The sequence below is a fragment of the Heliangelus exortis genome, chromosome 22 (genome assembly GCF_036169615.1).
Source record: "Heliangelus exortis chromosome 22, bHelExo1.hap1, whole genome shotgun sequence".
Classification (NCBI taxonomy): Eukaryota; Metazoa; Chordata; class Aves; order Apodiformes; family Trochilidae; genus Heliangelus; species Heliangelus exortis.
This window is the reverse complement of record NC_092443.1, coordinates 10,211,567-10,239,266: the sequence shown is the minus strand read 5'-3', so window position 1 is coordinate 10,239,266 and position 27,700 is coordinate 10,211,567. Positions and strand designations below refer to the sequence as shown.

The following is a 27,700-nucleotide window of genomic DNA, read 5'->3' as shown; positions in this document are numbered from 1 at the left end:
GGACTAGATTCCTTCAGGAGATGGTGCCACTTCTACAGAATCACCTTTTCTTCTAAAACGGCATTTTAAATAATAAAATTGGAAGCTGCAGCATATATCTTTCCAACTGATCTACTAATCATATTTCTTCAAATTTTATATCCCTGACCCTTGTAAAAGGATTGCAAGGAAGGCGTTTTTTAAGCTGCATTTTAATAAGTCAATATGAAAGCTCAAAATTATTTAAAGCTTCTTAAATAGGATTATATTTGATTTCTTGTGGGAATAGTGGGGGAGAGTCTAGTAAAGACATCCTGTCCTGCTGAGGTTCTATTACATTAAAGAAACAGCATCCTTTTTTAACAGCAAAAACTTTTATCTGTTCTCTAATGAAAATGGAGATTACTCTGTACATGAGGTGACTGAAGTTGGTAGATTCTTTCATCTCTGCTCAGAGATTAAAGTTTTTCCTTGAGTAAAAGCCAAGAGATTCCTGAACCAGAGGTGTGCCCAAATTTAACGAGATGCCTGTTAGTCTGAAATACTTGAATATTTTGTTCTAGTAGGTACCACAGGGGTATTGACTTCAGGCAAATTCTGCTCTGAAGCAGCAAGGCAGCCAAGCCAGCATCTCATTTGCAGCCAAGGACTGAGTCTGACCCTAGGAAATCAGGGGTCTGTGCCACCAGGGAACTATGGTGCTCTACAGGGAATGTGGTCATATCCAGTCTGCTAAAAAAGGCCCAGAGTCAAATTCTCACTTGCATTCAACTCCTTTGGTGCCATTGTGGATGCTCAGCTGGCAGCATTTAGTCCAGGATGTTCTGTAGAGCAACACATACTGTAGCACCCAAAGAACTTCAGGAGAAAAGCATGAAAATAACCTCCATGGAGCTGAAGGGCCAGCAGCAAGTTACATGTTGTAAACAGCAGCTTTGCTAGGTTGAGTTGTGCTGGACATAATCTGGGACAACATCTGGCTTTAGGAACATAAGGGGATTTTTCTTGGAGTAGCAGATGGGGAGGTTTATGGAACAGATATTACTAAGGACAAAGCACAGAGAAAAGGTCATAACTGCTGGAAGGGGACAAACTCTTTCAAAAAAAACCAACCATTACCTCATCTTTTTAACATTCAAATAGCATTCTCTCCCAGTCATCAAGTTACCCACATCCTGCTCTCAGCTCAGCCTCAGTGCTCCCACTGCAGCCAGCAGACACCGAGCAAAAGCATCCCCTGGCAGAATGGGACCTTAGGGGCTGCAACCTAGCAGGTGTCTCCAAGGCTGGGATTCTCTGGGAAATGAGACCACCATTACACTTTCTCCAGCCACTTTCTGGAGGTCCCACATCTCTCTGGAAGGTCAAATGCAAAGATGGTTACATGTTTTGGGTTTTTTGCCAGTGTTACGCACTATTCTACCCGCGTTCTCCCCCAAAATCCCAGAACTGCTGCTACACTGCAGATAGAATTATTTCACTGATTTTTCCACCCTGATCTGTCCACACACCCCTCCATTTTCCCCCTGATGTTGCTTATAAGGAGAGCAAGAACTCAGAGTTGTCTCTCCATTCAGCTGCTCAGGGCCACCATGGGCTGTTCCCAACCTTTCTGTCCTCAGATCTCTCCCAAGTTTGTTCCACCTTCTAGAGGTGTGTGATCCTAGCAGCTCAAGTAAGAAGTCAGTCTAGTGGTAGCAGTGAACTGCATCCATCTCCATTTAGCCCAAATAACCCATCCTTCCTGCCAGAGGCTTTGGCTTATGCCTCCAGACCACGCTGCTCCTCCAGGGCTTGTGAGCAAGCAGAGGCTGCTCTGAACTTCACAAGCTGTGACACCAACCCCAGGAACACGTAGACTTCTTTGACCTTCAGTGCTGGCACGAAACCTTACACAGACACAAATTTATCTTCAAGTCAGGGGCAGATTTAATAGAGCAGGAGAAGATCGTTTTCCATATTTCCATCTCAATTACAGTCAAACACCTCGGTGAGTTTCAGCCTTTGGGGCTGTACCTGGGCTGCCTGCTCCCAGCCCTGAGACTGTCAGCAGAATCAGCAGAAATAGCACAACTGGGCAAGGTGTTGGTGATTTATCAATGCTGAAGTAATTCATACTGACACAGAGGCACTGAGGAGGAGCTCAGCTGCCCCCAAAGACCCAGGAGTTATCTGGTGCCACACACCGAAAGCAGCAGACCTGGGATCTGACTCTCTAGCAAGGAGCAATTTTTTTCCCCAAAAAACATTTTCAAACAGCAGAAAGAAGCTGCCCTGTTATGGAGAAAGGCAATTTTAACTGTTTCAATACCCTACTGCTAAAATGGTCCCTCTAATTGTACCTCAGTAAAGAGCAACTAGTATCCAGAGTCCCAGAATTTTGGGGAGAACAGGATTTTTCAAAAGAAAACCAGAAGGTGAATACAGCCCTGCAGACAAATCAAACTATTGTGTACACAAATACTTTCATATCTATCTAGCCCTTTAAAACCAAAATGATAGAGTTCATTTGCATTTAGATCTCTTTGGCTCCCTCTTTTCATCTAAAGACAAATCCTCACAAAGGCTGCTTAATTAGACCAAATTAGATTTCCACCTAGTGGCTTGTCATTCATTAGAAAGTGCTGTTCTTTTTTTCTGTTTTGGTAATTATAGGCTGGTCTCACAGTGTTCACTTCAGGCTCAAAGTATGACTTGCATTCATGATTTTGTGCAGATGAGAGGAAAATTATTCAGTCACATCAAGCTTACCCATTTTACAAGTTGGATAAAGATCATTGCTGGAGTCTTTTATGTAATGGGGTATACTCTTCCTTAAGTCCTTTAATGATTAATTGTAATAGCATGTCTCATGGCAATTTTCAAGACTAAAAGCTGAGTACAAACAGTTTGTACATGAAGTTACTGTACTAGGTGGCTTTCCTTAGAAATGGGGACCCTCCTGCCTCACCCTTGGTTGTTGGTGTTCTGAGCAGAGAAGATGGGAAGGGGCAGGCTGGGCCCTGGGGTGGGCAAACCCTTCATCTAAGTGAGGGGAACAGCCATGTCCCACCCATCCCCTTATGCAAAATGTAGCTTCTGGAGGGGAAAATCTTTCTGATTTACAGCTAACACTCAAAGGTTTCGAGTTAGTAAGTCCAAAGCTCCAGCCTGGGTCAGTCAGGAGCTCAGGTCAGTGCAGACCACCAGGCAATGCTGGGTCAGTGTCTTCAGGACCCTGTCTGAAGGATTTGTACTGAAAGGACTTAAAGAAGTCATGAGACCCCTGAGCTTTGCTCACTCCTGGAGTTCCTGAATCCAAGAGCACCAATTCACCCAACCATCACCCTTTTCTCTGGAAGACTCTGGCACTGTTCTGGGTCACTCTAAGAATTTGGCCCCCCAATCTTAACACCACAGAGTACCAGGAACAGTCCCCAGCCCAAACTCCATTCCTTCTGCTGTCCTGCATGGGCACAGAAGCTCCCTGCCTCAGTTTCCCCACTACTGCAGCAGGATTAAGGGTCAGTGGCATGTTTTAAAGCTTAATAAATCAAGGACAGATTTTGTAGTCCTTCATCACACAAAACTTCGTTTGACCTTTCATGTTTATGAAAATCTTTGAAGATAACTGCCAGTTTATTAATTATAATGTTGGGAGTGGGAGTTACAAGCAGGTAGTGGCAGGCAGCCCAGAAGCCACCAGCATTTATCTGCAAGGATTTCTTCTGCAATCCTGATTTCCAGGTGTGTTTTTCTATCAGCATTCTTGCTTTCCTAACCATTTTTTTTTTTGTGAGCAAAAAGTAAGTTGTTGTGGGTTTTTTTTTCCCTTCCACCTTTAAAACAAAAATCTGATCAAATTTGCCTCTCAAAACACTGAGCATTCCCTTTCTCATCTACCTAAACCTGATGTTGAGTTACTGTCCCCCAGAGGCTCTCAGTAGCTCAGTTCTGATGTATCCCTGCACTTTGTAGCTCACTGCCTTCTTAGAGTGTAATCAAACATCAAGCTAAGTAGCAAATAAATCTCCCGATCTCATAAGCTGCACAGCAAGATCATGTAAATGCAAATGAAGGGCTTGATTTCAAGCTGTCGCGGGGGGAAGGAGGGAAAAATGCTGGGGCTTGTCACTGCAATCACTTCACTCTGCAAGTGCAGTAAATCTGCAATAATAATAGTAATGGCAGTGTGACAGGAGGCTTTACTGTACAAGGGGGTGTAATGAAAAGGGGAACAGAAGGTAGGGAAGGAAGCAGGGTTTGCAGGCTGGGAATGCAGGGGAGCAGGGTTTGCAGGCATCCAGGGAGGGGATGGGGCAGCCCTGGTTGGGTGGTTTGTGGGCTTGCCCAGCAACCCCTCCCAGGGAAAAGCTGATGCAGGGATTAAAAATCCATTTCAATCCCCTCTGCACAGAGACCCCTTTTGCAGTCTGCTTTGTCTTTAGAAAATCAATGTGAGGTGTGTTGATGGGCCATGAGTACCAGGGGATGAAACACAAGTGTTGCAACAAAACCTTGAGATCCATGAAGGTTTTGAACCTCCTTACACCTTTGCAACCTTCCCACCTCTTACAAACAGACCCCTCCTTGAGCCTTCTTCTTCCTTTACAGTAAAGCTTTTCCAACACCATTAGACACTCAAATGCAAACCCAGGGCTCAAACCCAGGGCTGCACAAATCAAAAACCACCTGGCAGAGGCCACAGAGCTCAATGCACCCAGAACTACCTGGTCTTCAGCCAACCAGGGTATCCTCCTGGACCAAACACCCCCACTACTGCACTGTAGCCAGTCTGAGTGTGGCACCCTCCACAGACACACCTGCTTCAACCCTAAAATTATCATCCTTAAAGATAGTTTGAGAGAGCAAACAAAGCCTCAGCACCCATCTCACAGCCTGGGGAGGAGGTGATGATCTCTGCAAGATGCTCTAGGAACACTTCAGGAAAAAGTCTCGAGTTGTCATTTCTGCAGGAGCTGGGCAAACAGTATTTAGGATGCTGGATTTTCCTCACTGAAGTCGTAAAGGGAGAAAACTTGCAGAAGGTACCCAGAGAAAATTAGGACCGCCTGGAATGCAGGGAGAGGCTGTTTTAATTAGAGCCAAGAGGTGGGAAATAAGGCAGAGAAATGACATCTTAATGAGGTTTAATGAAGTTGTCTGCTGATGGGCACAGCTGTCAGACAGATCTGTATTCCAGCCAAGCAGCTTTGTGACAGCCTAAATCTGAACACAGAACACAGTGCTGGAGCTGGGGAAAAAAAAATAAAAAATAAAGGACCTTCTGCAACAACTTTGGTTTTCTCTGCCCACCCACTACTACCCAGCACACTGAAACACCCCAGGACAAACAAATGAAACCAGCCCATGAGGCTGCAACAGTGATTTGCTGATTTATGAATGATAAAAGCTGGATTACACTGAGCAAGATTCATTCCTGCAAACTCCTTCCCAATCTTAGTTTTTGTAGGTAGAAGATGTTGGCAGGCAACCAGAGTCCTCTCAGTCTGTTGATTTTCTTCAGGCACAGGTTTCTCTCCGTGCTCAACACGTTGGACCAGATATTTTTTTTTTTAATTAATTAATCAGCACCTTCAGCTTTATTTATTCAGTGCAAAGTGACTGTAAAATGCCACTTGATTATAAAAAGCAGCAGCATGTGCTCATTTTGCAATGGAGCAAATACCCAACTGTTAACTTTGGGTCATCTACAAAAGGGAATCTTTAAATACCATACCTTTTTTTTTTTTTTTTTCCCCCATTCTACAGAGTTCTGCATTCAAAGGTCTGGAAGCAGCTTTGCCACAGGTTGCAAACCTCTCTCCTTTCCTGTAGCTTTTCAGCTGTTTTTTCTCACCTGCCACACCTTTGCTGTCATAGCAGCTTTCTGACCTTACTTAGCTGGTCTGCTATCAGAACACGATCCCTGAAAAAGCTTTTTCTCACAGACCTGGGGAACACTGCACCATTTCTCTTCTAGATCAGTGATAACTAACCTAAAAAAAGCTACCACACCAGTGCCTGTAAATACAGGAGAAACAGATCAGCAAGGAAAGCTTCTGTATCACCCCTGGCAAGGCTGTGTTTAGCACGAGCACAGAACATCAGAGCTGGGTGAGCACTGCCCAGGGGTACTGCAGTTCTGGAGCACCAAGACCCCACTCCCTCTGTCCTGCTGGACATATCTGCCAGGGACAGTCCTTCCTCTGCTGGAGGTTCAGAGGAGCCACATCATGCAGGAGCTGGACCAGGATGCTGAGTCTGCAACAAAGGGGCTGCAGCTTTGCAGAGGGCAAGGAGCCTGATGGGCTTTTCAAGCCTATCAAAGGATCTCTGCAAGACCAGAAAATTAATTTTCTGGAGAATTTGTGCTCCTGAGAATCACAGGAATACCACACCTGCTTTATAGCATCACAAGGGCATGGATTGAAAGGGACCAAGATGAAGTGCCTTCCTCTCCCAGACTTGGGAAGCAAGAGCCTGGATTCACCTGGAAGCATCACTGTAGAGGCTTGCAGGCCAGTGAGCCCAGTGCTCCCAGCCTGGCAGAGCTGAGAGCCAGCTTGCCAGGGTTTGCAAAGGAGCAAACCTGTGCTCACAATACAGTCAAATCACTCAAGCAAGTTGGCATAACCTTGCCCATAGAAGCAGCTCCATTAAGCTGCATCCCTTATCAACTCCTGTACCACCTCAACCTGCCTTAGTGGTGGCAAGTTGGTTTATGTTCAGCCTCACTCTTTTCACTCAGTCCCTTCAGAAAGGGCTGTGCTTGGTTCAGCATCTCCTGCTCCAGAAGGTTCACTCTGGAACGTGATAAATTTATCTCGGGTCAATGATTCACCTGTGAGAAGCACCAGAGCAGGATTTCAGCACTTCTCTTCTCCCAGCACCTACAACCAGATTCCCAACAGCTTTCCCATGGAAAATAACCTGTCCCACAGTACCCACACTGTGCCTCAGGGTTTCAGGGGGGTTTGTTGCCCAGCCCTGCTCCAGCCCCCTCTAGCAGGAACACAGCCCCAGGCTCTGCCCCTTCCTCCTCCTCCACTCCCTCCCCTGGCAGCAGCAATGAGGTTTCAAGACACACACATCCTGCAGTGACTTCACCATGGAGATGGGAAGGGGGAAACAAAGGGGTGAAGAGAGGTCACTTAATCCCCCACACACCACCAGGCTGGGGCACACACGGACCAGGGAAGAGTTAATTTTAAAACTAAACTAAAATGAGGTGATGGAGCTCAAGTTGTCTTCTGTGCTATAAACCCCAGGCTCTGTTCCCTTTCATCCTCCTTATCCTTCCCCTGCAACATGCACAGAGTCTTGAATATTCCCAGGCAGAGGTGGTGATGTGACTGTGCTTGGGGAGGTTTGGGGCAGTTTTCTAGGAGGGTGCACAGCTTGGGAACTAAATAACTCGAGTTCAGACTGCCTGGAGCCCTCCCAGCAGACACCATGGCTGTGCATCCCAACCAAAGGAGAAATGAAGCACACAAGAAGAATTCAAGTCCATATATATATCTATTGAGTCAGAACCCGTTTTCACTCAGGCTAGGTCACTTACTTGAGTAAAAACTTGTGTGAAATTGAGCATCCCTTCAGTTTCAGCCCTGGCAAAGCCTCATGGCTGCAAGATTTCCTTTAGCAATGACACATTTGTGTCTACACAGTGGGATTCAAACCCCTGCCAGCTAGAGCCAGAGCCACTCCTGACATGGTTCTGTTAGAAAATAAAGCCCCTGAAACTAAAATTTTATCAGGAAAGGCCTTTACACTTCTCCTTTAACTTTACTTTTCTGCAGGCAGAAGTGGGAAAGCCCCCGAGAAACTGCTACACCCTGCCAGGCTTGGATTTTGCATATGGGTTGTACATCCCAAGGACAGATGGAGGAGTCCCTGAAGGTACGACAGACACCAGCACTGAAACACAAACCTGCAAGGAAGTCCTAAGGGTAGTAAAGGCTCTTCTCTCCTTCCCAGTGCTCTTCAATACTTCTCATCAAGCTGGGGGTGAAGAACTCCAACATTCACCCATTTTCCACAGTATCACCCAGACTGCTTGATGACAACTGAAGATTCTCTGTCATACTGGAAAATTTTACAGGCTCACACAGAGAGGGGCATGGCAAAGGTTGTCCCACCTGCCCACTTTCATCACTTTGTTAGAGTTCCTACTTTGTGATCTCAGGGACAATTCCCCTGTGAAATCAGACTTGCTGAGCAAGCTGCGGTGGAGGGTAAGAAGTTACCTGCTCCAGATGGGAGATGTCCCCATCTGAGAAGTGGTGGGGTGGGATATGAAGTTCACTTCACAGGGAAGCCATGGCACAATACAGTCAAGGCAGACATCAGCCTTCCCAGCCAGGAGTTACCCCCAGCAGCCTCATCTGTCTCTCTTTGCCTCTCCTGCTTCTTTCCATTTCCAGCAATAGGCAACTGGAACTCAATAAAGCCTGGGACTCGTTTTGTTGAGAAGATGCCCCGAGACTTCATCACCATGAACCGGGGTGCCCTGAGGGACGGGTGTCTCACAGCCAGGGACTTCCAGCTGTACTACAAGACCAAGGACATTCGGCGCAAAAGTGACAAACCCTTCAAGACTTGTCCTCCTAAAGCACTTCCAGACATGACCTTTGGCATCCCCACACGGTAAGGAGGGAGTCTTGGGGTCCCTCTCAGAACAGGATTATCCCTTCCTACCCTCACAGCTGCATCTCCCCCATCCCAGTGAGCACAGTCCCCAGTGCATCCTGAACCTGGACACGCTCCAACTGGGTCACAGCATCACTTCCATGTCTGTTTTCACCCATGAGTCAGATAATCAGCTACCTCAATCTGCATGCCACAACACCCCCTTTTCCCTCCATGGCACTAATGCCCTGGAACTTCTTCCCAGAGGGTCAGAAAAAAGAGCAACAGCATCTCTCCCTGTTTGCACCGATAGAAATACTGGTGCAGCTAAGGATTAGTTCAAATTCTATATCCCACTCTTCCAGTTGTTACCTGCAATGAATTCCTCACAGGGAATTGGTACAGCAGCAAGGCTACAGGGGGAACATCAGTACCTTAGCCTGACTTCCAGGTCCTTGAGCTGCCTGTCCCCTTCACAGGAGTTCCAGCAAGGCTGGAGAGAGCACGTGTGAGTCCAAACCAGTTCTCAAAACCTCTGGAAGGGGCTCTGAACCTGCCCTGCTGCTTGAGCACAGAAGGTTTTCTTGCTCTCTGCAGGTCTGGATCAGTCATTAGGTTTTATTTTAAGAGCTGGATAATAATCACTACCAGAAAAATAACAGCTACAAATTCTAGAGAAAAGACATGATGAACAGCATCGTGTATTTTACATGATAGTAAATGGGCTTTGCATATGCAAATTGAATGGATTTTAAAATGGTATTTAATGACAATTTTCGTCGCAGACATTAACATTAATTGCATCAAAATGAAAATGTAGCATTAGCTTGCTGTTAGCTGCAAATGCCCCAGCTATAAAGCTTTATCTTTATCAGGATCAGCCCTCACCGATGTGACAAGGCTGCTCTGCAAATTGCAGGCAAAAGGGCTTTTATGTTGCAAAAGTATCCCCCAAAGTAAACCAAAATCAACATCAATTTTGCTTTATTTCTTCATAAACGGAGGTTAAATGGCTGCCTGTGAGAAGTCTAGGCACGTTTCAAAAGTTTTAAGGAAAATCTGCAGACCCCACAACAGCCAAAGTAGTGGGATAGGGCTTTTAATTTAAAGTTATTATCAAACAGCTTGCCTGCTCCTTAATAGCTACCTTCTGTGTAGCCTGATTGTATTTATCCCTTCACTTTAAAAGCACGTTATAGACAAAATCAAATTACTGGGATTACCCAGGAATTGTTACAGCCATTTCAGTAAAAGTGGGAGTTTAACACACTTTTCCATGACGGGCAAGTGGAAGAGAGGAGCTTTGGTGAGCACCCCCCAGCCTGATCCTGACCAGGTTCACCCACACAATAACTTGGTTATCAGTGGGTTTAAGTTGCTTCTGCTTTGGACCTCAGCCCTCTAGGACTGTGTTCTCTGAGCACTCACAGCTGAGATCCATGATGCCTGGGGACAGGAGCATCGTGGCTTCCAGTCCCTTTCCATGACTCCACACCCCTGTTTGCTTTTAGAAACATCCACTCTGGTAATACTTCAACAGCACTCAAGTTTTTTCAGCAAGACCAGAGCCTCCATGCCCATCCCTAGCCCAAGAACAGCCCAGGCAGTACAGTGAGAAGGCCAAAGAGCACCCTGCCTGCTGACTGCCGTGCTCTGGGACAGTCCCCAAAAATCTCCCAGTCCTGCTGCAGCTCTTCTGCACAACTAGAATTGCAGTCTGGAGGCTGGGCTGCCTCCCTAGGGACAGCAGCACAGGGGTTGCAAGGCTCAGACAACTCAGCAGCATCCCAGGAACATGTCTGGGGGCTTGCAGCTTCCAGTGGGCAACATGCAGAGGAATTCTTGAATCCTGGCAGCAGAACTCCAGCCCCTCCCAGGTCCTGGGATGTGCTGCTAAAGGCTTCTGCATTCTAAAGACACCAAGGTCAGGAGTTCTCCCCAGGCTCACAAGTAGGTGGTCTCCTGGAGCATCCCAACCAAAAATGAACACAAATGCTGTGGCTGCTGTTAGTGCCTGACTAATCACTCCCTGGCCCTGCTGCTCCCTCTAGCACAGCAGATCTCTTATGCCTCTGCTCTCCCTTCAAGGAGGACACGTGCTACATGGAACATTTCACAAGACAGTGTCAGACACTGGAGTGAGCATTCTGAAGCTTTGAGACCTTGTTCCTTTCCTGGAATATTTACCTTCAGAGGTCACCCACACCCCTCTATTCATTCCCCTTGGGCATCTTCCAGGGGAGAGAAGCAGCTCTGCTTTTTTTTGCCTATTCCCCTCATCCCCCCCGTTGCCTCCCTCCCTTTTCCCAGAGAGACTTTTGCTAAGAATCATGTGGCCAGCTTTGTTGTGAGAGTCATAAAAAGGACATTTTTCATCTCTCCTTTTTCCTAGCTCTCGCTCCCTTCTCTCTCTCAGTATCAGACAAAGATTTATTCCCTCCCTGATGCCTGTGGCATTTGGAGCTGGGAGGGGTCAGGGGAGGCACTTATGGGACCATAACAGATAATTCAGTGGTTCCCCTGGGACTTGTCCAGCCCCATAGCTGATCCATCAGCAGGCAGTGCTCATGCCAAGGTCAGCAGTAACGAGGATGTGGTGGGGTCCCAGCTCCCCCATGGGGCATCCTCCAGCCAGGCTCCCCCAGTTCCTGCTCCAGCTTCTGATGCCCCCACGAGCTGCCTCGTGCAAGCCACCTTTTGCAGGAGAGCACAGGCACTGGGGTAACCACCACCTTGCTGTGAATGGACACTCAGCTTCACCTGCCCCAGCCCTCATCTCCACACCGTAAGAAGGTCTGTGGGTTTTTTGGCCTCAAGGAAAATTGGTAATTTCTCCCCTCCAGGAGCTAAAACCATCCGCATCCAACTGCTTTGTGCACAATGCATGACACAGCTGTAAGACCTGTGCAGATTAGGGATGCTGCCCTCCTGGACCCAAATCCTAGGCCCTTTAATTTCTAATAATCCCACAACATGGTGCTGCTACCGAGTGTATTCAGTCCCCACACTCTGTCATGAACTTGTTTTACAAGAGGAATGGTGCAGGGCAGTGGGTAGGCTGGGTTTTAATGGAACTGGAAATCTTAAGTCACAGAGGCTCTGTGCAGACCTCCAGGATCTTCACTGGTATCAATACAACTTGTGATTCAAGGAGCATTTGGAAACCCCAGCTGATGTCCAGACCCACATTTATTCTCCTAACCACCTTTTCTGACCAAAGTTCACTGTGCTCTGACATGAACAGAGATTAAGTGGTCAGTTTTGGCACTAGAAGTAAGCACAGATATGGATGCTGTCTACAGCTAGATTTTAGATGATTTTGATTTGCACAAGGTCACACAGGGAGTTCAAAGCCAAAACACACAAGTACACAGCTGGTACCTCAAACACAAGTTGTGTCCCCAGGAGTGAGCAGTGCAGAGTGCATCCTCAGCACCAACACACAACCCAGCATTTCCAGGGCTGCTTTTAGAGAGCAGCTTTCATGTGCATCTAAGTAGTGCAGGTTTCCCAGTTCTGCTTGCTGTGTCCCATAACACATTCCTGGACACAAGGACTGCACAGACACTCTGTTCTCTGCCATCCTACACCTGTACCTCCTTCAAACCCTGCATGGCCACAGCCCTGCCTCCTGTGCTGCCATCCACTTGGCAGTTGGCCTGTAGGTTGGGCTGACCTTGGGTGTGCTGGCAGGATTTCCCTGGCACTCTGTCATCCCCATGTCTCCTGCCGGGTCCCCCCCACCGTCTGCCTTCACTTCAGCCATCCCTTTCCTGATTTTTACAACCCATTTTCCTTCTCACTTCATCTCCTCCTTCAATTCCACCATTCTCTAAAACTGGTGTCCATCTTTTGGCAGCTGCTTTCACCATGTTCCTCCAGTAAACTCACCTGAAGCAGTTGGTCACTGCAATCTCCCTCTTTCAAATTATTACCATTGGCCAAGGACAGGAGTTCTCAGTTGCTCCTCTTTTCTTTGTATCATTTGCAGTTGTCCTAAGGCTCTTTTGACAATTGTTTCTCTGGCCTTTAGCAGCTCAGCTGTTCCCTGGCTCTCCCTGCAGCTTCCTGGTTTAGCTGACTGCTCTGTCCTTACTCCTCACCTTCCCCAAGAAGGGGGTTTCAGTGTTCCTGCTCCGCCAAAGTGTCTCTGATGTCTGCACACAGACAGATCAAGGTCTAGAAAGCTGCACAAAAATACTGAGATATTTCCAGCATCTCTTTGGCACACACAGTGCACTGGTAGGATTATTTCTGAAACATTTAAAGAACATTTCAGGTCATTAATATGTGGCCCTGGAAGAAGAAAAAAAAGCTGATTTAGTTATAGACCAGCTGCAAAGATTTGTCAAAGCAACAATACTTTGAAGAGCAGTTTCCTGGAAAGAGTCCACCAGGGAAAGATGGACAGGGAAGAATCACAGAATTGTTTAGGTTGGAAAAGACCTTTCAGATCATCAAGTCCAAGGAAGAAAGGTGAATATTACAGCAAGCACATATCTGATCTGAACTGCAGAAGCCAGACAAATAAATAGTGTAAAGCCATAAAAATCCAGAAGATTGAGGCAAACAAAAGTTTTAGAAAAAACGTAACTATCTGAGCACTGACAAAACAAAATGTAGAAATGTAACATAGTGACTGGAATCACTGTCAGGCTGAAGACACCAGAAAAATGTACCCAAGTTAAAAAGCATGGGAGTCCTATCAGTTCAGATAATTGCATATCCCATCCAGCTCTGAAAGCAAAGGCACTTTGCATCTGCCACCATCCTCAGACTGCTTAGATAAGAATTTCTATTTCAAGAATCATTTTCTTCTCCTGGAGATGTTCCAGGCTGGTATGTGCTCCCAGGGCTGTGTGTACATCAGCTCCTGCAGCCTTCTGCCCAGGTGGCTGCAGCAGCTGCTTGGGCCAAGACCTACTACCCCCTTCAGAAAGTCCTGAGTGCACCATGGAAATACTGATTCTATTTCAGTGCGGTTATTTTGCTGTATTTGTAGCAGTTTCTGACCATGATAGGCTCCTGGATTAAGAGAAAATTAACAGCCAAATCATGGCTTGGCATAAGGCTCAGGTCCTGCACATCAGACACAGAGCTGGAAAAAAAAAAAAAAAAAAAAAAGATATCTAAAGAGCAGAGACAGAAATTTAGATCCCTGATTACCAACTACATCACACTGAATAGGAAAGTAATTTACTCTCTCACGTGCACTGGGCTGTTGTCCATGGGCTTAGCTCCATTGATTACTGCTGGCTGAAAAATTCCTACCAAAACTTTTATCATCTAAGACTACTTCTTGCTACAATGGGATTTTTTTTTTTTTTTACCCTTGCAAACTTCTGCTTTTGCAGTCTGTACAATGAAAACCTGAGTCAGGGGGAAATAACCACAGAACCCTATTTGTGAAAGCAAAGCTTTTCAGGCCCTCAATGACATCTTTTCCTTTCAAGTGAAGCGATGTTCCCACCCAGCCAGAGAGATTCAAGTATGGGATGGAGGTCAAGGGGAAGACCTTGCTCTTTGATTTGTTTTGCTCAGCACTGTGGGGTTTTTTTCTTGTTATTTTTACTCATCATGATGTTTTGCATTTGCTGATGGGAGCAGACTGAGCACTGTTCACTCTCAGCCATGGCCTGAGCCCTCCAGGCAGAACAGCTCCATCCCACAAACATGTCCCACTTGAGTTCCTCAGAGACTAACAGCAGATTTCCAGGCAGTAAACAAATATGTTGAAGATAAACTTAAATAATCTTCAATCAAGTCAGCCAGAGAATATCTGTAAAAAAAAAAAAAAAAATTAAAATCAATGCTAATGCACACATTCCAGCTTGTGAAGCCAATATTTAGGGTGTAAGCACTGAGTTGAGACCTTCACTGCAAGACACTTGTTTCCTTGTGTGCATTTAGGACCATTCCAAGTATACATCTCACTCTGGGCCTGGGAAGGAACAGTAAAGCAAATTGGTGCTCTTGTAACCATGTGTGCTCCTAAGTACAGCTATGAGCATCTGATAAATCTTTTAAAGTGCATGTTTACAATGGATTTTATTCTTTTTACTGTTCCATACATACGAGCCCTCTGAGCAAAATAACAGATCCTCTGACACTTAGAAGCCACTGCCTTATTGGATGCCCACAGTGAGATAATTTATATTGTTATTTCTTCATTAGAATTACAAGGATTGTAAAAAAGCCTCAGAAATTCTGACTAATTAGTGTTTCAACAACACAGATCCTGCAGCTGCCATATGGGTGAAAGACCCACTATTTCAACTGAGAGTTTTGCCAGCCCAAAGACTGGAGGAAAAAAAAAAAAAAACATTTGGTCCACAAGTGTTTTCTACCAATTTTTCTCTTGTTATTTTCTACAGTGGTTAATGGAAAGTGAGGACAAGTGGAGATCATTTAAAAATTATCTTTCAGGCCTCTCCGTGGGCTTATTGCCAGGACCTATTTAGAGGACCATAAAGCTGTAAGGGACCTATAACTTCACCATATAGTCCACAAAGCTTCTTAGGAAAATGAAGAGGGTTTCATTCACACCCCGCCTGCTCTGCCACCTCCCCCGCTCCTCCCGGGGGCTGCCGGAGCCGCTAATTGAATTCACGAACGCCTGAACAAATCGTCAGTGACCTTTTAGACAAATTTCAAAGTCAAGGCTTCACCACTAACCGCGCATCCCTCTCTTCTGCCCTTCGCCGCTAAGCAAAACCCACAAACAATTAAAAGAAATAAGGAAGAGCCCAGGGTCCTCTTTCCTAATTAGCTGCAGGAGGCGATGCTGGGCGGTGTGGTTTAAGTGCTTCAATTACCTTCCCCCTCCCCGCTGCCCTTGTTAGAGCAGACAGGGCCAGTGGCCAAAGGGGAACAATTAAGGGCAGGCGGTTTGCAGGGGGATGCCGGGACCAGGCACAAGGACCGGAGCTGTAATCATGCCCCAGATTCCTGCTGCGCTACACGGAGACAAATTAATGGCAGGATAGATGGGTAGCTCAGCCCATCAGCGAGCAGGGAGGCGAGGCAGCAGTACCAGGGAGCTGTAATCAGAGTTTTCCTGTGCTATCGGTCCCTTCTCGGGGCAGAGGGACCTGAGCTCAATGCCTGCCACCGCAGTGCCCCCAGGCCCTGAGCAGAATCGCAGCTTGCTGCAGATAAACTGGGATGGCTGCACTCAGGAGCCCCGCGCTCCAGAGAGGATGAAGACCAAGCTTGTTCCCAAAAAAACCAATCTGAGCTGGCCCAGCCACAAGTTGGGGGAAGATCTCTACATGGACACTGCTGCCAAGGGACAAATCCCTCCCATCACGGAGCACACACGAAAGGAATACAAAGGGGGTGTCCCTACAGCTGTCCCCTTGTAGACTGAAGACCCCAAAGGCTGCTGGCTGTGAAGCTAAAGCATCTCAGCTGGAAGGACACCAGCAAAGACCCATGAAACCCCCCAAGGGTTAAAGCTGCAGGACAAGCCATGGTGTTGCAACTGTTTTACTATTACGACGGTAAAAAAAAAAAATCTATATTATTTTTCTGTTGCATCAGCACCCAGGCAGGGCCAGATCTTGCTGTCACTAAGATGCAACCAGAGCAGCTGGGCAGCCACCGGGGAGTCTCTGCTCATGCATGTGTCCTCTGCTCCTTTGCTCTGCTCCCCACCAGAGCCCGTCCTGGTCAGCAGCTGGAAAAGTGCTGCTGGAGCTGCCTGCACTGGCTGGAGAACCACCTGGAAAATCCAGGGCTGAAGTTTGTGCTGAAATATTTACAAGCCCCTTTGCTTTTGAATTTTACAAAGAAAGGGCAGTCACAAGTTTCACCCTTTTACAGCACAACTGAGTAATCAAATTTTTGCACCTTTTAAGCTGGTATAAATCCCCTTCCTGAGCAAAGTCCTTGGTATCCACTTTTTGCAAAATATTTTTTTTTTTCCCCAGCTGATGTATAAGCCTTTGAAAATAAGTTTGAAAGGAGACTGACAACCTTGAAACCTCAAGAGGAGTGTGGCATTGACGGGTGCTGCTCCCTGAGACGAGTATTATAGATAGGCTTTAATTTCTTTTTAACAAAATCACTGTCTCTCATGGAAGGAGCATCAAGAGCTAAATGAGGACCCGTCTTGAGCTGAATCACATTGAACAGACCCCGGCACTGTCATTGATTTTCTGGGAAGAAAAAAACTGCCTCTGGCTACTAAACCAAATTAGTAGTCACTGATGACCAATTATTTTGCCCCACTGTGAATGGAGAGGAGTACTAAAATTCCAGTTTGTCAGACCCAAGGCTCTCTTCTCAAACACCTTTCAACAAGCAGGTACCAAGAGTCCCTCAGACGCTTCTGACGCTTCCTGTTTTCCGCAACTTCTCCTTCTCCAAAGTTTTAATGAGCTGCTGCTCCGAGGACAGCCTGCCAGAAAGGGAGCCCTTCCCAGCTCTGTGGAGCACTATTTGGCATGGCACAAATCACAGCTGTCAGAATTTATACACACATACACAAAAAAGTGTCAGCCTAATGTTTGCAAATTATAATTACCGTTCCTCTTGCCCGTCCCTGGTGCCTTCGTTTTAGATAAATCCCAGTTCTGAGGTATCAGCTGCAAAGCACTGAAGGCTCATATTGAGTGGAATAGATTTAACTGGTTTGTAGCTCATTTAAGGCCTACCCTGTTTTATTTTAATATTGTTAATACTTTATTATACTTTTTAACATTGTTTTCACAGTAAAATAGCCTATTAGGAGGCTTGCAGCTTCTTTTTCTGAGAGATTTCTGGCAGACTTGCATACCACATTGTATAACCAAGGTAGCAGGAGCTTGTCATTTCTGTTGAAAATAGGTCTGTACCCTGAGTCTTGAAAGTAAATTAGAGAGAGTCTATTAAAGAGACAGGAACTGTTTCAGAGACAATAGTTTTGAAAATGTGCACAGGTAAATTTTAAAATATTTAGAAAGTGTCAACATCAGAAGTGGCTCGAATTATTTGACTATAAAAGGAAGCAGCTGGGGTTTTTTTCCACAATTATAAATAATTTGTTGCATTCTATCAGAACTTCTTTCCCTTCCCTTCCTGTGGCAATGTGCTTGTGCCAAAACAAGGAGATCTTAGTTCCCCTGAAAGAGGTGGATTTTAATCCACAATCAGCGTTTTCAGAGGATGCTTCCCCCACAGCATCCACAGAGGAGAACAGCAAAATCCTCCCAGTTCAGAAGTGACATCTGGACAGGGTGACAAAAGGAAACAGGACATACAAGCCATTCATTCCTGCCCTTAAATAACACTCAGGCAAGAGGACATTTTCCCAAAGGCCAGCTGCAGATGAGAAGTTCTGTCACACTGCCAGGAACCACTGACACTGGGGCCAAAATTCCCCATCTACTTCCAGCATTTGACCTACAAAGGAAAAGCTGCCTGGCTGAAATCTCTCCAGTGACCTTAATCAAAGAAAAGTGTTACCTGATAGCCCCTGCTCTTCCCTACTTCCTCAGAATTCCTCTCAAAGGAGGCAGGAGAAGCCAGCCCAAGGTTCATGTCCTACAGCCCCACCAGAGCTCACGTGTCTACCCCAACACAGAGTCATTCCCACTGATCCAGAGAGGCAGTTCATGTGTGTAGTACTCCAGGAATGTCTCTATACTTTGCTGGATCAGGACTTAAATGTGATTAATCACACGGCGGGGAAGGATCTCTGAAGAGCATCAACCCAAATGTGTCCTTTCAAGCATTTACTTACAAGCCAGCTGTGGACTAATCAGTCACCAACTGGCTGGTCCACTGGAGATGGTAAAAGTCACCTCCAGAGAGATGTGAAAACACACTCAACTTCCACAAAAAAACCCAAACCAAACCAAACAAACAAATCAATAATCAAACACTGCACACAGAAGCTCCGTGGTTTCCTGCATCCCTCACAGCTATTCCTGCACACCAGGAAAGCTCCTTCCTTGGAGAGCAAAGGGACAGGTCAAGCAAACAAACCCTTGTGCACAGCTCACCACATCCTCTGGCCAGGGTTACCAAAAGTTCACAGCACACAATGAGACTGGAGGCTCACCCAGACAGTAAGACCCTCAACCACAGGTTTGCCATGTGTTGTATCCTTTGCAAATATTTTGCCCAGCTCTGCAAAGTGCAAAAAGCCAAAGAGGAAAGGAAGGAGCAGAGAGAAGAGGGGAAGACAAAGGGTAAATGTCAGTGTCTCCAGATAACAGTCTGGAGCAGCAGAGCTGATTTGTAAGTGAAGCCTTAAAAAGCCCTGCAGCATGTGATGTATGAACCAGAAGGTCTGCAGAAGGATGTCTCCTCTGATATGAAAGCCCCCTCGGGATGTTTATTGCTGGATTGCACATCGAGTATCATTAGAAAACACGACCATAGATTAGGCTGTTTTGAAGCATGTGGTGTGCAATAATTAAGTAATAAAAGTCACCGCAGGGGTGAAGGAACAAGAAGCAGAAGAGTTACCATTTGCATACACACTGCAAGATTCTCCAGACCTCACAAAGCTGCCTGCTGCCCACTTTGGACCCAAAAGCCACAAAGCAACAGCTCACTCTGTGCTACATTGGCTTTCTCTGCAGAAAACCACCTTCTGGTTGAGTTGGTGGCCCAGAAGCAACCCAGCAGTCAGCCCAGGTCCCCAGTGTCTTGGAGTTGGGCTGGAGAGGCAGGGAAAGCTCTGTCCCCTGCAGGTGACAGGGGAGCAGAGCCAGTGCTGATGGCTCCACACTGTCACAGGTTCCTACTGAGATGGGGACATTTCCTCTGCAGCAAGGTGTGGAAGGACAAGGACCAATAAAACTTAAAATCAAGGCCCTCCGTCACCTTCAGATGTTTGCTTCTGGGAGAAAAGGGTAGCAGCAGGACTGCAGCAATAAGTGATATGCTGTCCTCAAGGCAAGGACCCTGCTGCTGCCACTGCCACTGCCAGCTCTGCCTCCTGTGCTGGCTGATGAAGTTAAAGTACCCACTTTTGCTCAGACCAAGGTTCAACAATCCCAGGCTGCAGCTCTGCCACAGGCTGGGCAGGTTCATGCCAGCTCTGAGCAGCTGAACAGGACACTGCCAACAAACAGCTGCCTTTTGGTTTTTACCATTTTTCTAGAATCCTGGTCATCTGCAGGTCCTCTCTGCTGCTGTCTCCTCCTGGCCAGGATGCTCCCTGGTTCAAGGGGCCAATACACCAGGGCTGTGCAGCTGAGACACCAGACCAGGGCTCAGCACCTCAGTTTCCCTTTCTGCTGCAGCCCCCCAGCCCTCTGCACCCAGTCCATTTTCATCCCTGCTCACATTCTTTGGGCAGCACTTTCTCTTCTCACCCAAACCCTCACTGCACTGTTGAGCCACAGCCCTGGTGCCCCACAGACCTTCCAGCTCAGCAGAGCTCAAGCAGAGGTCATGGTACAGATGCTACAAAAGGTTGTGTGAAGACAGAAATCATGCCCTTTCTGGGAACACGTAGCACCACAGGACAAGGGTGTGCAGGCTGTGGTGTATCCACCACAAATGAACATGGATTTGAGTCTTCCTTGAAGGAGAGAAAGTTTTTCCCAGTGCAAGGGTTTATTCATGTTCTCACCAGTCAGAGGTTCCAGGAGCAGAGATGTGAGTCGACACAGGGAGGTAGAGAGGTATTAACCCTGGAGGTCATATTGTTATCTTTTCAATGTTTTCCAGGTCTTCCTCTCCCTTTTATGACCTCCTCCACCACAAATACAGAGAGCAGTGGCTGGAGGAGCAGAGAGCCCTGACAGTAGCCGAGCAAATGGAAAAGAAAAAGGTGAAATGCTCCAGCAGTGCTTTCCCTGCTGTGCACAGCCCTGCTCCCTGGAATAACCCCTAGTGGATGTCCCACCCCATGAGAGATGGATTTCAACCAGCTGGGAGAAGATCCTCCCTGGCAAGGCTGGCTGAAGCCCAACAAAGATGGGCCTGGCTTCAGCTGGAGCATGTCCTGTGGGACTGCACAGCAGCACCCACAGCAGCACCCACAGCAGCTGTGAGAGTGCAGCACTGTGCTGCTAAACACACCAAGATTGTAATAACATTTAAAAGCAGCCAATGACTGTTTTATTAGTTAATGGCTCAAAGAAGAGTCGAGCTAATATGGTAATGACCAATTTCAATGGGCTTCCTGCCATCACAAACTATGCTTTATAGTTGAAGTGCCAGAATACAGTGCTCTTAATTAGCAGCTACTTTATGACTACCAGATCCTAAGATGCTGAAAGTGCATATCTACCTTATCTATTAATGACTGATGGGTTTAATCACTAAGTCACTAATCACTCCATCAACTTCCCAAAGCCTGAAGCCACCAATTACTGAATTAAGCCACACAAACCTGTATTCTAAACCACAGAGCAGATGCTCCAGGGTTTCATGCAGTGGCCAAAACACTCACCAGGTACCTGCACTGCCTTGTGCTGGGACTGTCAAGCACTGCAAGCTGCAGTAGTCAGGAGAACACCATAGTCTGGACCCCCCCATGGTGGGGCTGAGCTATTGCTCCAGCTCAGAGCATGGAGCTTCCTGCAGGCAGGAGGCATCTCACTGGGATCCCATGTAAAGCAGTCAGAGCCCTGCCAGCTGCTCATATTTTTTCTCATCAGTATGTTTGATATGTCAGTGTTAGCTGCATGGACATGAAAAATGACCCAGATAAGGCACTTGTGACAATCACTTCAAAGTGACTGTTAGTGTAGCTCATCCCAGTGTCCTTACCTGGCACCCCCCCAACCTGATGTACACATCTGGACAACTGTTCCATTCCATCCTTGTTTACCTTTGGTTACAGAAACTCCGAGTGCGTGAAACCCGCACCACGTTGCTGCGAAAACAGCCCCAGCCTGTGGAGGAGGAATCCTTCTGGCACCTGCCCCACCTGGAGAAGGTATGGAGCATCTCAGGGAAACCAGCAGAGCTTCCTCACCTTGCCCACATGCCCTTCTAACATTTTTAGCAGACATTGAAGGTAGACACAGGACTCTTACCCAGCCCTAGGATGGACCCATACTGGGTGCGTTCAAATATCAGCACCTTTTGGACTGTAGGATTTTTTTTTTTTTTTTTTGCAGCCAGAAGTCCTGGAAGGCAAGGAGCAGTTGCCAGATAAGGGCTTAATTAATTGTTTCCTAACTTGTATACACATTCACCAGCTTCACAAGATGAGAAGCATCTTTTATCTCCATGTCAGTCCTGGGGTGGCCTTTATTCATTGCTGGTATCCCCACAACTTGCCCAGCATGAGCAGGACAATCAAAACTGCCTTTTGGTAGCCTACCCTTTTACCATAACATTCAAACTACACAAGAATTTTCAAACAGCATTCTTACCCTCAAAAATTAGAGCTTTCCGGCAAGCCTGCACTCTTGATACCTCTCTAAACTGCCTGACTGACAAGACTCACCCTCAGACTGAGCAAGGGGTCTAAGATGTGTGTGACACTTCCTTTCAATGATCCAAATAAGAGTCAAGGTGAAAGTTTCTCGTAGTAGCAATGGGATCTAAGCATCTCCCTGAATTCACCTGTGCATCCTGCTGTGCTCTGGGGTACTTGTTTGGATCCTGTTAGCTTTGTTTGTAATGGAAATTGCATGGAAACTTGAAGTGAAAAGCTCGGGGGCATTTCAGGAAGGAAAGGAAAAGAGCTGGGCAAGGAGAACAGAAAGGAGACACCAGAAAGTCTGCAGGGAGTTCATATGGCCAAAATTACATCTGGCATTGATAGATACCACTGCAAAGAGCCTCTCAGCCCTCTGCCCTGGCCCTTGTTCTGATGGGATTTGAGGTTTTTTTGCCATGCTGTTGATTTTTAACTGCAGTTTGAAACAACAAAGCGGCCTCATGACTTCCTGAAGCTCATTTACTTGTATAAGTTGGAGACTTTCAACCAAGAAACGTTTTGCACCACCTTGATGTATTCCTCTTACATCCTATCTAAGCCTGCCCGATTAGCATATGTCAGTAATCATTTATCCCCTCTGCCTGTCAGCACAGAGCTGCTGCTGTGGGGAGTGTCAGGCAGAGAACATGACCGATCGCTGTTAAACAGATTGTGGAAGTCACACGAGATCCTGGGGCAAGGCTCCTCTTTAGAGCTCCTCTCACCCCAGACCTTCCCATCACTATTCATTTTTCAGCCTGTGTTTTTCTTCATGCTTTCCCTTTTGTTTCATCCATGCATGTGGTTGGGTTCCTCCCCCAGCTCTCAAACTTCTGCATCTTTTCTTTTCTCTGCCTTTCTCCTCCCTCTGCTCTTCCCTTCCTTCCTAGGAGCAGCATCCAGAGCTGGAAGGACAACTCATTTTTCACACTCTCTGCAGATTTCCTATGCTCCTCCTTTCTCATTACATTAACCTGGCAGATTCACGCTGCCCCAGCTGCAGATCTAACAAGCAGAACCCATGTGAGAACTTGGATCAGGAGATCTGTTGCTCAGTTGAGTTTTAGTGTACGGTTTCCTCCATGGAAAAATAAGTTCTCTTGAACATCCATAAATTGGTTAACCAGCTCAAAGCAGTAACAACCCAGAGAAAGTTGGTGCTTCCAAAAGATACTTGTTAGCCTCTAAACCATGCTTGAACAAGCTCTGTAAAGTTGGGTTCTCCATAGGTGGTGGTGGAATGGTCTTGAAGGACAAACTGGCCTAACTCTTCAACTAAACCCAAGGACTCTGGCACTACTTAGATGGCTGGAAGCCAAAGCAAGGAGCAGCAGGAAGATGAGATTTTGTTCCTTGAGAGGCATAAATTTTATTCCCATTCTGACCTTTTAAAGAGAGCTGCAGCGGATGCCACTACTGGCTCTTAGAATAGACTTTCTGTTCAGTCCCTGCACAAGCATCTCCTGGCACCATGGTGGAGCCTGTGGGAGGAGTGGAAGAGAAGAAAACAAAGGAGCTTTGCCCTCCCCACTAATTGCCTCTGCTTGCCTTCTGCATTGCCAGGGCTGCATGACATTACATAGTCATTCAGTCAGTAAAGTATAGACAAATTGGCTACATTTTCCTTTGGATTTAGGTTTCAGCCCCACTGCTTTGGAATAATAGCCCAGGCTGTTAAGCTAACTGGGTGATTTACAGGCTCTCCCACACCAAGTGATGGCTCTGGCTCAGCTTCTCACTGTGCAGGACCAACCTGGCTCCTGGGCTCTCCACTCAAAGAGACAAACAGGTCACAAGGAGCCAGCCAGGTCCTGATGGGCAGTTCATTAGGGAAAGTTGCTGAATTGGAGTATTTTAATTTATTTTTTTCCAAAACCAAACAGCAGTTAACTCCTTACTCATCTTGGCAAGATGCTTCTACTGCCTTCTTCTTCCTCAGTGACTCCCCAAGGCAAAGCACCTCTGCTTTGCTCTGCCTGCAGTGACACAGCTCCTGGGCTCAGATTTTGTCAGCATGACTGAGACTTTGCACCAAAATTTCATTTATTTGTAGGCATGGGACTGCATTCCCTGAGGACTGTACCTCAGCTACCCAGCACAGACAAGTTCTCCTGCCCACCATGAGATGTGTCCTGTCCCTGTGTCACTCATCCCAGGCATCATTCTGGCCCAGGCAGATGGCATCCTCCATACCAACCAAATTCTGGAAAGGTTCTTGCTGCCTGTGCTAGCCACCTCCATCAGAATATCTGATAGTCACATTCCAAGCCAGCAAGTCAACACTGGCCACTTCATAAGAGATTTATCAGACTCTGTCAAGTCAATCCAGCAGGGTTTTGGTGGCAATGCCTCAGAATTCATCTCTGTGTCAAAACATCTCCGTGTGCCTCGTGCCAGTGACGCACGCCGAGGTTTTTCCTTTGCTCGTTGGAGAATTCCAACTTGCAGAGCCACTCAAGGTGCCTTTCCTGGGAGATTCATCTTGTTTACTTGACCAGGCAGGGGGAGGAAAGAAAATGCAGCAACTTTGGGCACCACTTTCGTCAACAGGCTCTGCCTTCCCCAGCAGATGAAACGAGCTGAGCAATATGAATAAGCGATAAGCAATTGACGAGCAAGTGTTCGGGTACCTTGGCAAAAGACTTAATTTGCAACCTGGCACAAAATCAAAGGCTCTGTCAACAACTGAGCGGCTCTCCCGCATTACCTGGGAAAGCTCTGTCAGGTAAATTTCCACTGAAAGTAATTAGAGGAATCCCCACTGTATAAACTTTGCAGGAAAAAAATTCTGGGCTCCAGAATTTGATTCTCACCAGGGATCCGATACCTGCTCACAGCCTGATCCTTCACCAGAATTAACAGTTGAGGTTTCAATGCATACACACAAAAATGTTCTGCATTTTTTTTTAATGCTGTGCCTCTCTTTTTGTCTGAAGAGCTGAACTGACAAGCATAGCTCATGTAATCTTGCAACTGTTGTTAGGAAAGCCAGAGATTCTGCTTAAATAATCTAAGCTTGATCCACACACCACACAGTGGGCTGGTTCTTCAGGTACAGCGTTTATCCTCCCAGGTTTGAGAGCAGCAAAGCTTCCTGGAGGTGGAGTGCTCTAGAACTCATCTCCTGAGGCTTAGTGCTTAAAGAATAAAGCAAAGAGTTGAGCTTTCCATCACTGTGGTATCAGATCAAACCTCCCTTCAGCTGGGATTTTGGCTGACCAGTGGGAAAAGTGTCACCCTGTGGCTGTTCAGTGACCCAAGTGACATGAAGTGGTGTGTCCCAGGCAGCAGGTGTTGACCTGTCCACACCAGGACTAATGCAGAAGGGCAACAAAACACCCAGAAGTGATGCAAACAGACATAAGGGACCCACCTACCCTGAGCTGGATCCCTGCACCTCCCACACTGCAGCCATTCCATGGCCAAATGCAGGCTCCAGGCCCCAGTCACCATCGCTCCATTTTCTTGCAGATTCTGCAGCTTTTCTTGTTTTGCTTTGAAGCCAAACCTTCCAGGAATGCAATGGCTCAAATCAGAGCAAAGCATTTCCAATGTCCAGCTCTTATCATGCCCTGGACCCTCAGCCTCTCCATCACACTCTGGGCTGGCCCCTGCCATGCTCAGTCATTCTTTCACCTCGGAAGACACAAAAACCCATCACTCCTCTGCTATTTTCATTGCTCTCCAGCATCTCCTGATTGGCACAGAAGACACCACCCCTCCCTGTACAGCCTGGACCAGCTCCAGGGCAGGCTCTACCTGCATCCAAGTCCTTGTTTTCCAAGGCAGCACAAGCAGCCTTTGGTAACCCCTGCCCAATGCTGTTATGGGGATATTCACCCATGAAAGAACAAATCTGGGGGGCCTGCATCCTCACAGCTTGCAGTGAAATAAACCCACACAGTTTGTGTTGTGATCCAGGTGAGCACCTGCCATTGCCTCAGGCATAAACCCACAGCAAGGACTTGAGGTTTCATTCAGGGACCTATTTTGCCTTCTGCAGAGAAAATTTCAGCAACAGACAACATAGTTTGAAGTACAGCCCTTGCCTGGCATGAAAATTGTCAGGATTCAAATCTCAAACACTTGAGATCAGTAGAAACTGCCAGTGCTGGTCTGTCCCAGGGCATCTGCCAAAGGGGCAGCTCCAGCTCCAGTGGGCTGGTTCTGCTTTACCCACACTACTGCCCAGACCAAGCCACCAGTGGACTCCAGCAAACATTTGCAGCTCCTTCAGGAAGGAAAAAAAAAATCCCAAATATTTGTGGAGCATTAAATACAGAAGCCAAAAACTGCTGAGCACTTCTTGTAAGCTTCTTGGGTTTGAAGCAAGAAAGAGTTATTTAGCCCAGACTCTTGTCCCGTGTCTCCATACATACTGGGAATTAGAAAAGTGGGGAGGAAAAAAAATATCAACCCCATTCATTAAACCAGTTAAGCACTTTGCTGCAAAGAGAAGCCACAGTATTTGTAACCCTAATAATCCAACAGCCACCTCTGAGAGAAGCTCAGCTTGGACAGAATAATGTCTGTTTTAAAAATACCTGCCTCTTCCTAACTTGTCATGGCATTTGTTGACAACCCTATTGAAAGCCTCTCTCAGCACAGCTGTGAAGGATCTTTCAGCACCTCTTTCTCTTTCCTAGACAGTTTTTGAAAGGGAGGGGAGGAGATGGGGGGGAGGGGGGGAGAATAAAAATAAGAAAAGCCATCAATACAGGGGGAAAAAGGCATCAGCAGCCAACACCGGCTGATGAAGCACCTCACCTGGGCCCCCAGCGCACCGCCTCCAATTAAATCAAAATGGTTTGTTTTTAATGGTCTTTTACACTGACAAGTGGGCTATCATTCCAGGCCTAGAGAGCTGTCAGGGAGCCGAGGCAAATCCTCCGTTGATAATGCCCAATGCTTCCAATTAGGAGCCGAGGCTGCTCCCGGCGCACTAACGATTCCCCAGCCTCCCCCAAGGCCCCTTTGGCGTTGGTTTTTTCCTCTTCCCTTTTCCTCCCCCACAAATTACTGACACAAAACGGAGGCACCCCCGGTGCCTCCTCCCCATGCCGGGCCCCGGCCCTGTTGGATTTAATGAGGTGATGGAAGTTTTGGTGGATCTTCCGCTAAATTCTTTTCTTGTTTGACAGCTGCTTGAGTGTTGACCTTATAAAAGATTTAGTGTTTCTCATTATTTTCTGTCAAGCTTTACAAGCGACGGCTTTGCAGAAATCATTTGCATCTCGATGCACACGCGTGGGTTTTTGGTGTTGGGTTTGGGGTTTTTTTTATTTCTTGGTCTGGATGGGGATGCTCGGCACAGTGAGCCCTCTTTGCCTTGGGTATTTTATTCCCTCTCCCCCTCCAAAAGAAAAAACAAACAAACACCTACAAACATGGCAATGTTGTTTTGGGGGTAAACAAACAAAACACAACCCAGAAAGGACTTGAAAAGGCTGGGATTTGTTAGACTGCTGTAAATGAGGGAGGGTTTTGAAAAAGGAATCATTTTCCTGTAAAGAAAAGCTCAAGAAAGTGTTTTGTCACCCTCTAAAAGGATTTGATCAAATGGATGATGGAAAAACTAAGCTGAGTCTAGGGGCAGCTTTGCTGTTACCATGAAAATTCACAGGAGGCTGGGAAGCTGCCTTTGAGCAGGCACAGCCACAGCTCCCTGCAGCCCAGCGTGGATCCTTCCAGGGCAGGGGGAGAGCCTGGCACTACTGGTTGCTTGTCTCAGCCTTT

General features: G+C 46.8%; 1 protein-coding gene across 1 annotated transcript in view; it reads left to right on the top strand.

The window, feature by feature from the left end:
* The window catches only part of CFAP77 (cilia and flagella associated protein 77), a 56,002-nt gene that overhangs the window by 25,819 nt on the left and 2,483 nt on the right, over positions 1–27,700 (top strand). The window contains exons 2-5 of the mRNA XM_071765866.1: positions 7,761–7,860; positions 8,385–8,607; positions 20,257–20,359; positions 21,377–21,472. Of these exons, the coding sequence (XP_071621967.1) occupies positions 7,761–7,860; positions 8,385–8,607; positions 20,257–20,359; positions 21,377–21,472 (522 nt within the window). The remainder of the gene's footprint in view (positions 1–7,760; positions 7,861–8,384; positions 8,608–20,256; positions 20,360–21,376; positions 21,473–27,700) is intronic.